The 12,768-nt window shown below is 41.1% G+C and overlaps 2 protein-coding genes across 6 annotated transcripts in view; one reads left to right on the top strand and one right to left on the bottom strand.

The window, feature by feature from the left end:
* col5a2a (collagen, type V, alpha 2a) overlaps window positions 1-10,970 on the top strand; it is a 63,096-nt gene extending 52,126 nt beyond the window's left edge. Inside the window, exons 35-53 of the mRNA XM_029635861.2 lie at window positions 420-473; window positions 562-615; window positions 730-783; window positions 1,216-1,323; window positions 1,419-1,472; window positions 1,616-1,669; window positions 1,868-2,029; window positions 2,353-2,460; window positions 2,582-2,689; window positions 3,557-3,610; window positions 3,749-3,856; window positions 4,110-4,163; window positions 4,473-4,580; window positions 4,833-4,886; window positions 4,985-5,092; window positions 5,262-5,562; window positions 5,803-5,984; window positions 8,109-8,351; window positions 9,282-10,970. Of these exons, the coding sequence (XP_029491721.1) occupies window positions 420-473; window positions 562-615; window positions 730-783; window positions 1,216-1,323; window positions 1,419-1,472; window positions 1,616-1,669; window positions 1,868-2,029; window positions 2,353-2,460; window positions 2,582-2,689; window positions 3,557-3,610; window positions 3,749-3,856; window positions 4,110-4,163; window positions 4,473-4,580; window positions 4,833-4,886; window positions 4,985-5,092; window positions 5,262-5,562; window positions 5,803-5,984; window positions 8,109-8,351; window positions 9,282-9,428 (2,115 nt within the window). The 3' untranslated portion in view covers window positions 9,429-10,970. The remainder of the gene's footprint in view (window positions 1-419; window positions 474-561; window positions 616-729; window positions 784-1,215; window positions 1,324-1,418; window positions 1,473-1,615; window positions 1,670-1,867; window positions 2,030-2,352; window positions 2,461-2,581; window positions 2,690-3,556; window positions 3,611-3,748; window positions 3,857-4,109; window positions 4,164-4,472; window positions 4,581-4,832; window positions 4,887-4,984; window positions 5,093-5,261; window positions 5,563-5,802; window positions 5,985-8,108; window positions 8,352-9,281) is intronic.
* An 877-nt stretch (window positions 10,971-11,847) lies between these two features.
* gulp1a (GULP PTB domain containing engulfment adaptor 1a) overlaps window positions 11,848-12,768 on the bottom strand; it is a 156,671-nt gene continuing 155,750 nt past the window's right edge. For all 5 annotated transcript variants that reach the window (XM_029636239.2, XM_065012589.1, XM_029636156.2 and 2 more), the window contains one exon: window positions 11,848-12,670. In XM_029636239.2, the coding sequence (XP_029492099.1) occupies window positions 12,599-12,670 (72 nt within the window). In that variant the 3' untranslated portion in view covers window positions 11,848-12,598. The remainder of the gene's footprint in view (window positions 12,671-12,768) is intronic.

Below are 12,768 nucleotides of genomic sequence, written 5' to 3' on the forward strand. Positions count from 1 at the left end.
CACGTGACTTCTTTCACTTCAATGTAACACTAACACACATTTTGTAATTTCTTATTCTGGTTTCTTATTCTGGCCTAAGACAAATAGTTTTGTGTCTTGATCGTGTGAAGACAGAAAGCAGATTTGTCTCGTTTGAAAAGTGCTTGCCCCAGGTTCTCACCAAGCTTGTGCATACAGATCAAGCACTGCTGGCATGCAGTGATTATGTCGGAACAGGATAAGTTATCTGTACTTAAGGGTTGTAAAAAAGAAGACACTTCTTGGATGAGCTATTCTACAGGGGAGTGTTACAGTGAAAGTCCGTTTGGAAACATGTTGCTGCATATTCTGTCAGAGAAACAATTGTCTGCTCAATTCATTGCACGAGTCAAAAATGGTATGGTATGTATTTCCCCTAAAAATATGTTTTCTCACCTCAGGGTCTTCCTGGTCCTCTCGGCCCACCCGGACCCAATGGACCTAGCGGTGAAAAGGTAAAGACATAGTTTGCCAAACGCTAAAAATGATTAGTTAGTTCATCTTTTGTTGTTACAGTAGAACTAAAACTTGTTGTAATTGCAGGGAGAAGCTGGACCTAAAGGTCCTCCCGGGCCTCATGGATCAAGAGCTATGCCTGTGAGTGGACAACTGGACATTGAGTATTAAAGCATACAATGACACATTTACCTTGAAACGATCATATCAGGTATTATGGCATTGTAATGCTCAATTTATTTTCTGTTCCACCAGGGACCCCGTGGTGAACCTGGTCCTATTGGTCCCGTTGGGTTTGGTGGACCACCCGTAAGTCATTCTTTTCTGTAACCCATGCCTATGAGACGACAAACGGGGTCATAGTGATCATAACAAATCATGTCATGCAGATGTAGGATATTAATTTGAGCACCCTGTTGCAGGAGATCCTTCCTGCGATAAATGTTCCCTTATGAAAAATGTATCAACCCCTACAAAAATGAATTATAATACACATAATTATTCACATTTCCTGTTGCCTTAGGATTATTTTCCTGCTGTAAAAAGTGGCTCAAATTAAGATCCTACATCTGTACTGCATGCAATATACTGTATCACGTTATAATAATAATTTGTCAAATTTCTATAATGCTTTTCATAATCTCATATTCTTAGACCCCCTTTTGTGCTTTCTAGTAAGAAAAGTAGTGAATTTGGGCTGATTCCAGCTCTCAGGCTTGTTGTGTTATTGTCCATATACAGGGACCTGATGGTCAACCAGGAGTCAAGGGGGAGCCTGGAGAGCCTGGTCAGAAGGGTGATGCTGGTTCTCCAGGGCCTCAGGGCTTGGCTGGATCCCATGGACCTCCTGTGAGTTAACACGCTGCATTATCTTGTGCTACATTATCAGACAACAGACTAAACAGGAGGAACTATCTCATTCAGCAATCTTCATCTCTCCGCAGGGTATTGTCGGTGTGGCTGGACTGAAGGGTGGAAGAGGAACCCAGGGTGCACCTGTAAGTTCATGTTATGAATTATGACTAAAGCCTCTTGGGACTGTGACAGGATTGTGCCCAGGTATTGACACATGTGGTACAGATAGTATACAGCCATGTAATAAATAGTAACCATGTAGATCTTCTCATCTTTTCACTCTTAGGGCCCCACTGGTTTCCCTGGATCTGCAGGCAGGGTTGGACCACCAGGCTCAACTGTAAGTAATCATCAAACCACTATTGGTTCTATTGGTTAATGTATCAATTTGGAAGTAGCCACCAGCTATCATTTCAATATGCCACTCGCTATTGAATACAAATATTATAACCACTGATTATTACTTACACACTTCACATTGTTCTCAGAGATAAAGAACAACAACAACAGTAACAAAACAACATTCTCTTTGTAACAGGGTCCAGTTGGAGAGGCTGGACCCCTTGGTTCCCCTGGGAAAGAGGGTCCTCCTGGCCTTCGTGGAGAGAATGGATCCCCTGGAAGACAAGGAGAAAGAGGCCCCCCAGGACCAGCCGGGGGCTCAGGAGACAAAGGAGACTCTGGGGAAGACGGACCCACGGTAAACTATTACGTTTTGCTGAATAACAATGTTTCTCAATCCGTTCCTGGGAGAATCCCAAGGGCTGCACATCACCAAGTCCTTGATAAGTTGAATCGGATGTGTTCATGCCAGATTAGAACATAAAAGTACACCTCAGGAATTGTTTGTGCAGAAACACATTGCTGTATAATAGTTTATCCAAAAACCTAAACAAAAATATCAGGAATCATCCAATTCATGAACAGAACTGAATTTGGAGTTTGAGTCTTGTTGAATTGGATTGACCACAACCCTGTTACATGGCAATATCTAAACAATATCAACTGGATTTGTTTCCACAGGGTCCTGATGGACCTCCAGGTCCAGCCGGAACAACAGGACAGAGAGGCATTGTGGGTCTTCCTGGTCAGAGGGGAGAACGTGGAATGCTGGGACTTCCAGGACCAGCAGTATGTTCTGATTTCTACACATTTGTTTGAATCCCACTAATGTGTCCGCAATCTGAGCTGCGTCCACATTGCATGTTACACAGTGCTCCTCATGATTCCATTGTCCCTGTGGTGTTTGTAGGGTCCTCCAGGAAAACAGGGGACGGCAGGACCTGGGGGAGACAAAGGCCCCACTGGCCCGGTCGGTTCTCCTGGTGCCAACGGACCTCGTGGTGATCCTGGTCCCAATGTAAGTTCCCCCTTACATTTTTTTTCGCCAAAACTTTTCACTTCACTATTTGTCCTCTTGTTGCTAGCAGTAAGAGAGTTTATACCATGGCATTGTCGAATACTAGTTTCTGATTGGCTAAAAGGGAATTCTAGAGAGTGAATTATTTAAGCAGTAAGGCACAAGGGGGTGTGGTATATGGCCAATATACCAAGGCTAAGGGCTGTTCTTATGCACGACACAACGTGGAGTATACCACAAACCCCTGAGGCCATATACCACAAACGCCTGAGGTACCTTATTGCTATTATAAACTGGTTACCAACGTAATTAGAGCAGTAAAAATAAATGTTTTGTCATACCCGTGGTATATGGTGTGATATACCATGGCTGTCTGCCAATCAGCATTCAGGGCTCGAACCACCCAGTTCATAATTCCCTATAACGCACGGTATATCAGCACGGTAGAATTCAATGGCTATAGTTCATTCTTACATTTTCTATTTGAGCTACTTTTGAAAACAAAAGTCGAATTTAAAACATTATTGGCATTGTTGAATTCGATTTTCATCATAGCATGCAAGGACTGATGGTTTAGTTAGCTAAACTAGCAAGTATGTTTGTTTGGTTACCATAGTACATTTGCTAGCTGCTTTAGTGGATGTTCACATTTCTACATGAAAATGAACATATTTCTAATATGGTATAAAAGGGATAATCAAAACAATGCAACTCCGTGGAAGGTTGTTCCAGTCCGCCAGCGCGCCATGGAACACACCTTCCACGTCGTTCATTATTTTCCATAGAACGCATAGCCCCTCCTTGATTATCCCTCACATATTTCGTACAGGTTACAGTAGTTATTCACAATACGTTGTTTTCCTCCAGGGTCCTGCTGGATCTGATGGGCCACCAGGCAAAGATGGAGTCATTGGTCAAAGGGTAGGTGCAACACTGTGTCCAGAATGTTTCCTATTGTTTATTGTGCTTGACCAACCCTATTGAAACAGCAAGACAAATGCCTTTACAACCTTCTGTAGCATATACATCTTATGGTTCTGATTTCAATGATTTCAACAGGGAGATCGAGGGGACCATGGTCCAGAGGGTCTGGTTGGGACCCCAGGACAACCAGGAACTCCAGGTCCAGTCGGTGCCACCGGTGGTTCTGGAAAGAGAGGAGACGCTGTACGTAATATGCCCTTTTCATTTATGTAAGGAATTTCCTTGTCAATACATGAGAATCCCAAGATTAAATAAGATGGGAAAAGAAAAGGGTCCTGACAATGTGTACATGTTTCTTATATACAGGCATAAGGCTGTCATTGTAAATAAGAATGTGTTCTTAACTGGCTTGACTAGTTAAATAAAGGTTAAATAAACATTTAAAAAAATATATATATATCTAATTAACTCATGTTGGTATTCTATTCATACACAGGGTTCCAGAGGACCAAACGGTCCACCCGGTTCAGCAGGAAAGAGAGGGTTAACGGTAAGACCATCATAAACATATACATGTATAAAGGTTAACATTTAATTTTACTTTAATGCCTAAACCACCAATAAATGTTTTTTTTTTATGTTCAAACATATTCAATATCCAATAGAAATGAGCCGTCACAGAAATGATAACACAGCACGCTGTGGTTTTGACTACTAAAGCATTAGGCTTGACTCGTGTGAGAACTGCCCATTTGCATATTTGTATGGTGACACGTAACCACAAACAGAAATGAGCTATCTCGTTTTTTCATTGGACGTCCCATAAAATGTGATTGCATGGTGTCGTTCGAAACAACAGGGACCACAAGGACCAAGGGGTGATAAGGGTGACCTCGGAGACCATGGAGATAGAGGACAGAAAGGACACAGAGGTTTCACCGGTTTGCAGGGTCTACCTGGACCACCTGTATGTCAAATCTTACTTATATAAATACTATAAATAAATACTTATCTTTAATTGAGTATAACTTATATACAGTGAGTGTACAAAACATTAAGGACTAATATCGAGTTGCACAATAGCTTTCATCTGGATTCACCTGGTCAGTCTATGTCATGGAAAGAGCTGGTGTCCTTAATGTTTTGAACAATGAGTGTATGTGTACCCTTTTAAGTTGATATCAATCTCAATATTCATTATTTACTCCTTTATTTTTAGGGTACAACAGGAGAGCAGGGAGCGTCAGGAATCATCGGACCAAGCGGTCAAAGAGTAGGTATCATATCAGACTGTTAAATTATGGTCCATGTTGTCAACCATAATGTATTTGTTTCATTATAATGGTTCTTTATCATGGTATGATATAATAGGGACCCCCTGGACCAGTTGGACCCCCGGGAAAAGAAGGGTACATCGGACAACCTGGACCAATGGGACCTCCTGGAACCCGTGGAATTAGTGGCGAAATCGGACCTGAGGCATGTAAATTTCCACTTCAAAATCATTTCACCTACATGGACAACTGATATGGACATTTCCTGGGAAGTCAGCGCAAATGTCATTAACATTTGGCACATAATGTCAAAACACTTCATTTGTTCACACCTTGTAATTACTCTCTATTTACCATAACTCTTTGGTTTGCAGGGACCTCCCGGAGAGCCTGGTCCCAATGGTCCTCCCGGGCCTCCCGGACCCCCCACAGCTGCCATGGATGACCTATTTGGCGGCATGCACGACTATGATGCTGGCCCCCCTCCTCCAGAGTTCAATGAGGATGAGGCTCTGCCCAACAGCAATGCCACTCAGCAGCTGGACCCAGGTGTTCAGGCCACTCTGAAGGCCCTCAGCAGCCAGATCGACAGCATGAAAAGCCCAGACGGCAGCAGGAAGCACCCGGCTAGGACCTGTGAGGACTTGAAGCAGTGCTACCCACTGAAGAAGAGCGGTGAGTTGTTGTTTCCATGAGGCAAAGGGAAGTCCATCAATGAGGTGTTTTTTTGGTAGTTTTTCAGTATTCAGACCATGTCTTATCATGCAGGCATTGCTTCATGTGATGTGGGGTGGTGTGTATTTTGGCAAAACTTCTACCCCTAAGGATGCCTAAATCACATTAGAAACATCTCTTTGGTAAAAAAAAGTCAATAGACCAGGGCAGATGGGACAATATTCTCTTTCTCTATTCCAGGTGAATACTGGGTCGATCCAAACCAAGGAAGCTCAGAGGATGCTATCAAAGTACATTGTAATATGGAGACGGGAGAGACTTGCATCTCAGCCAACCCCGCCAGCATACCTAAGAAAGTATGGTGGGGCACCTCAAGGAAGAAGCCTGTGTGGTTTGGAGCTGATATCAATAGAGGAACACAAGTAAGACCATTTTTCACCACAATAATAATTTATTACTGTGATTAGCGTTCTAATTAGAAAGGAAACTGCTCTGGGACCTGTTGGATCACTGGGTATTCAAAATGTTCCCCTTCAGTGGTTTAATTTCGGAAGTCTGCGGGAATTCTGCTTCCATGCATTCCACCAAAATTATGGGATAAAAGTATTTGATATGGTAGTGCAGTATTGCTGAGGAAAAATACTTTCTTTGACAAATCAAATCAAATTCTATTTGTCACTTACACATGGTTAGCAGATGTTAATGCGAGTGTAGCGAAATGCTTGTGCTTCTAGTTCCGACAATGCAGTAATAACCAACAAGTAATCTCGCTAACCATTCCAAAACTACTACCTTATAGACACAAGTGTAAGGGGATAAAGAATATGTACATAAAGATATATGAGTGAGTGATGGTACAGAGCGGCATAGGCAAGATACAGTAGATGGTATTGAGTGCAGTATATACATATGAGATGAGTATGTAAACAAAGTGGCATAGTTAAAGTGGCTAGTGATACATGCATTACATAAAGATGCAGTATATGATATAGAGTACAGTATATACATATACATATGAGATGAATAATGTAGGGTATGTAAACATTATATTAGGTAGCATTGTTTAAAGTGGCTAGTGATATATTTTACATCATTTCCCATCAATTCCCATTATTAAAGTGGCTGGAGTTGAGTCAGTGTGTTGGCAGCAGCCACTCAATGTTAGTGGTGGCTGTTTAACAGTCTGATGGCCTTGAGATAGAAGCTGTTTTTCAGTCTCTCGGTCCCAGCTTTGATGCACCTGTACTGACCTCGCCTTCTGGATGATAGCGGGGTGAACAGGCAGTGGCTCGGGTGGTTGTTGTCCTTGATGATCTTTATGGCCTTCCTGTAACATCGGGTGGTGTAGGTGTCCTGGAGGGCAGGTAGTTTGCCCCCGGTGATGCGTTGTGCAGACCTCACTACCCTCTGGAGAGCCTTACGGTTGTGGGCGGAGCAGTTGCCGTACCAGGCGGTGATACAGCCCGACAGGATGCTCTCGATTGTGCATCTGTAGAAGTTTGTGAGTGCTTTTGGTGACAAGCCGAATTTCTTCAGCCTCCTGAGGTTGAAGAGGCGCTGCTGCGCCTTCTTCACGATGCTGTCTGTGTGGGTGGACCAATTCAGTTTGTCTGTGATGTGTACGCCGAGGAACTTAAAACTTACTACCCTCTCCACTACTGTTCCATCAATGTGGATAGGGGGGTGTTCCCTCTGCTGTTTCCTGAAGTCCACAATCATCTCCTTAGTTTTGTTGACGTTGAGTGTGAGGTTATTTTCCTGACACCACACTCCGAGGGCCCTCACCTCCTCCCTGCCGTCTCGTCGTTGTTGGTAATCAAGCCTACTACTGTTGTGTCGTCCGCAAACTTGATGATTGAGTTGGAGGCGTGTGTGGCCACGCAGTCGTGGGTGAACAGGGAGTACAGGAGAGGGCTCAGAACGCACCCTTGTGGGGCCCCAGTGTTGAGGATCAGCGGGGTGGAAATGTTGTTGCCTACCCTCACCACCTGGGGGCGGCCCGTCAGGAAGTCCAGTACCCAGTTGCACAGGGCGGGGTCGAGACCCAGGGTCTCGAGCTTGATGACGAGCTTGGAGGGCACTATGCTGTTAAATGCCGAGCTGTAGTCGATGAACAGCATTCTCACATAGGTATTCCTCTTGTCCAGATGGGTTAGGGCAGTGTGCAGTGTGGTTGAGATTGCATCGTCTGTGGACCTATTTGGGCGGTAAGCAAATTGGAGTGGGTCTAGGGTGTCAGGTAGGGTGGAGGTGATATGGTCCTTGACTAGTCTCTCAAAGCACTTCATGATGACGGAAGTGAGTGCTACGGGGCGGTAGTCGTTTAGCTCAGTTACCTTCGCTTTCTTGGGAAGCAAGTCTGAAGACTAATTCTAGCAATGGACACACATTTGACAATCACAGATAATATTTGCTATGTAAATGTGACACATGTACATAACTACGACATGACCGATAACTGCTGATTACATCATATTGAAATGTATCTGAAAAGTGAGTTCATCATTTGCCACTGTTTTTTGTTTTCTCTTTTTGTGTTTTTGCAGTTCACCTATGGTAACAAAGATCAACCTGCCAACTCGGTCACCGTCCAGATGACATTCATCCGTCTGCTCTCCAAAGAGGCTTCTCAGACCATCACCTACCACTGCAAGAACACAGTGGGCTACAAGGATGAGGCGACTGGGAACCTAAAGAAAGCAGTCATCCTCAAGGGGTCGAATGACCTGGAGCTCAAGGCAGAGGGAAACAACCGCTTCAGATACACCGTGGTGGAGGACAGTTGTGGAGTGAGTATTTTCTATGGGTGTTTTGTGGCAGTTTAAGTTTGTTTCCTGAAACATTTCAATCTTTACTTACAAAAAAAATGTCAAATTTGCAGTTTCACATGTGTAATTGTATTTCCACATGTGAAATGGCTGCTTTCACATGTCGAGCTTAAATTTAGCATGCGAAACAGTATTTTCACATGTATTAAAATTAGAGTTCACATGTTAACACAAACCTGTTCATATGTGAAGAGAATAACATGCTTTCACCTCACACAATTGCAGTTTTACATGTGAAATTTGCGGCTTCACATGTTAAAAACTTTCACATGTGGAAATCGCATATGCAGTAGTACATGTGAAAAACATTCACATTCACATGAAAATCTAACTGCATTTTCACATTTTAAAAAACATATGCAAATCACACTTTCACATGTGAAAACCTTCCACGTGATTGTTTTTGTGAACAGTTGTAAGATGTAAGAAAACTCCACATCTAAAAATCTTACTGAATTACAGATTGACATGTGGGGTTGAAATAATGTTATTCTCCTCACATACATATGAAAAGATGGTGTTAACATGTTGCAGTAGCAATGATTCCACTGTTGGAATGAGGGTGACCACATCTATAAAGGCTAAATGCGGGCCAGGGGAATGATTTGGCAAAGTAAACATAAACAATCCCTGTATAGCCTAAAAACACGGTTAAAACTATCATTTCGATTTGATGGATGGTCTGTCCTTGCATCCATAGCCTGATTCATACGCGGGGGAGTTTCCACATGAGGGAAAAAACATACGTGTGAAACTTCACACATCTGTGGTAGTCTGAAAACCAAGATTTTCACGTGATTTGTTCATATTTGTTTGGTAAGGGTGGGTCCTCACTGGAAACAGTGACTTCCTGAGATCTTAATTGAACCTCTAATTTCTTTCTCTTTAAAGCAATCCAATGGCAAATGGGGCAAGACAGTGTTTGAGTACAGGACACAGAAAACAGCCAGACTACCAATCATGGATATGGCCCCTGTGGACATCGGTGGTTCGAATCAGGAGTTTGGTATCGATATTGGGCCGGTTTGCTTCCTATAAAAGCCAACAACAACAGGGATGCATGGAAGAGAATCCAGAGACTCTTGAACTGACAGCTGACACGATCAGCCATGTACATACAAGTACTGGTGGACTATTCTCGCCCCGTAGCAAGATATTTATTGTGCCTTTCCAACCTTTACCCCATCGTAGTCTATATGTTTTCGCCCTGTGTACGTTAGATGAATGTTTGGGAGAAATAAAGAGCAAGCAAGCCACATTTAGAAACGTTGCTTGCACTTGAGAAATATAGTATGAGCATGTTTCATCTGTAATTACCTTTAATTCATGCCAAGGTACAAAGATCCAGTGCATTGATACAATATTAGGTTTTATGGAACGAAGATAAAAAGCTGCCAAAAGTCCTTGACAAATATGAATGCTTTACCAAAAACGTAGTCATTAACTGCTGTTCATAAGATGAGAGCTTCATTCTGTAAGAATATAACTACAATGGTTAATTCCACCTCTTAGATTTCCTAACCTCTTGTGTTACATAATTAGTTTTAAAAATGTATGAAGTGTTTTCAATGTCAAATGAACATTTATGGTGCTATTGAGGAAATTAATTCAGCTAAAATGCTTTCATTGGCACACATCGTTGTTTTTTCTTTCCAGAACAGAATGAGTTTAATACAACTGATGTCTGCATCCAAGTTATCAACTCTGTACTGACTCCATTGAATACAAATTAAAGATCGAACCAGACGGTCGATTCCTCAGTGTTAGCTACCTCGTCGCCACAAACTGGGATGCCACAAGTTTGTTGTTGTCTGTAAGTGTTGACCATGTGCTCCTCTCCCAGCTACGGTACAGGATAGGGTTTGCGGCTAAAAATAAAGATGGAGAGGTGGAATCGGTGTCTCCTGAAAAGTGTGGTGATTGTGAAAGAATTTCCTTTTTTTTAAATGAATTTGTGGTCATTTTAAAACTGAGTGTGTTCTATTTTAAATTCATGATCATTTTAACACTACAAGTGCGTAATGACTTTTTCTGCATGTTGCCCTTTAATTAAGCCACTTTCTCTTAGTTTTATTTTATAGCAGCTTTTGAGACATTCAATAAGATGAAAAGCCTATTTGCTTCATGTATTTTTGCTGTGCAACAAATTAAACAAAAAGCTTGTCCATCCCCAAAGCTCTTTTCTTGTCACATTAATTAGCTACGGTTCTACTTTTTTAGGTAAAGCTGTGCCGTACTGCATTTACTAAGTCATTTGTTTGCACAGAGATAAATGAAATATTGCTGAAGGTAGAGTACACGTGGACTGAACATATTTTTAGCTTTGTAATTATAAATGTATTATGTCCATTGTCTTGTTGCTTCATGTCTCTTTTTAGTTGCATTTTTCCCCCTTAATCAACATTCTGATTTCTTTGTTTGAGGTAACTTACCATAATGATAGTATTTATTAAAAATGTCAAAACTGTAAATATTCTGGTGGCTGATAGGTCCACCTCCGAGGCAGATCAATAAGATATTCTATCCTGGAATCAAGTCAGTTTCATCCACTGAAATAAATAATAAAATGATTTTGTTCTGCTTGTTTTCATTTCAAAGTTTATTTGTTTATCAGTCATTCTTTAGTATTGAATGTCGCTGGAAGCTGGAACAATATCTTCCGCGGCTCACCTTTGACGCTTACAACTATAAACAGTTTATACCTATATAATTCTTTTTTTTTTCAGTAAGCACACAAAAAGGGCAAAGCTTACAAGTTAGGACCAATGGAAGTGTTCAAAACGCGAAACTATCCTTTGTCTTTCATGCTTCAGCAACTCTCTTCACCCCAAGCTCTTGATGGGGTACAGAAGCTTCAAATCAAGCTGGCATAATACAGTATGAAATACTTTATACATAATTAATAAGACTACCAGCAGAGGCAACTGTGTGACTGAGAGGCTGCCAAGAGTGAAGGAAAGAATGTCCTAAATGGATATGCTCATCGAGTCTTATAAGTATGTATACAAGCGACTCAAAAACAGTCTTACTTACTGTCAGTGTGATGCCACCTAGCAAGAAAACAAACCATAGGCGTGTTTCCTCTTGATGCCTATCCATCAGTAGAGATCCATGCTTGAAATACCCCCAGTACATATTCAGAATGCCCAACATGTTAACACTTTACATTCATTTGCACTTTTCTTATACTTTTTTATTTTATTTAACCTTTATTTATACCTCTGTAGTAATGCTGTAATTAGACTAGTAACATTGTAATATGTTGTTACATAGCACTTTAGTAATATCATTACAAAGATACTATGTAACAAATTGAATGTAGTGTTAACCAACACACTTAATCCCGCAGACTTTCACATATCAAATATATACATTTTTAAATGCATAACATTTTAAAGTTACAAAAAAATACATGTTTAATCATTGTATAACACAAAAAAATGATTGAGTGTTGATATTTAATGCCGTAATGTTTTCTTTAATAACTGTTAACAGCAAAGTCATATTGCATACAAAGTAAATTAACAAGTATATAGTACTGTATATGGACAGAGGTTTTCCAAAAGTGCTTTCTGGTGCAAGAGGATACTGACATATATCATAAGAAAGTAAATAAACGGCAATACATACCTAAATGTTTAACAAGACAAGAAAACTATTAAATCCGGTGTCCGGACAAAACTATCAGAATAAATGAGAATTACAGTTAACTAAAGATACATTTGAGTAAAAATAACATAGAAGATATGTCAAATGAAGGGCAAGCTGAGAGTTTGGTATATGAGTGTTAATACAAGACTGACCACATTTACGTGTCTTGTGACTCGATGATCAGCAAGTCATGTCCGACAGACAAATAAGAATGTGGTAACAGCGTTGTTCTAAGTGGTGTATGTTCAATAAAACTGATTCTACACATAAGAAAATTCGGCCACAGAGTGTACCATTGCACATACTATTTACACCCACCATTGCCTGTACAAGCAAGAGGTCTCAAAACTAATCCTTCCCATGTGAGTTCTTACAAAAATAGTGCTTTCTATATCAGACTTGAATATACCTTTGATTATTCTAAAACCAAATTCAAATGCAAATACATATAAACCTCAAGATGAGAAGAACATTGACATCTTGAATTTTAGACCCAATTCTGGCACTTTTAATACAAATGATTTAACAGTATGTAAAAGCAACATGTCTACTTGGCATCAGCAGCGACTGTCTAGTGGGTCAGGAGAAAAGACAGTGCCCTCTAGGGTTAGTCCCATTTTGAACCCCTCCTGTAAAACAAGGGGGAGAATGGCTGTTAGAAAGAATCTATCCCATGTCAACCTGCTCTAGAGGAAAGATAACAAACGGAGGTGGTCTATATAATCAA

The sequence above is a fragment of the Oncorhynchus nerka genome, linkage group LG1, assembly GCF_034236695.1.
Source record: "Oncorhynchus nerka isolate Pitt River linkage group LG1, Oner_Uvic_2.0, whole genome shotgun sequence".
NCBI lineage: Eukaryota > Metazoa > Chordata > Actinopteri > Salmoniformes > Salmonidae > Oncorhynchus > Oncorhynchus nerka.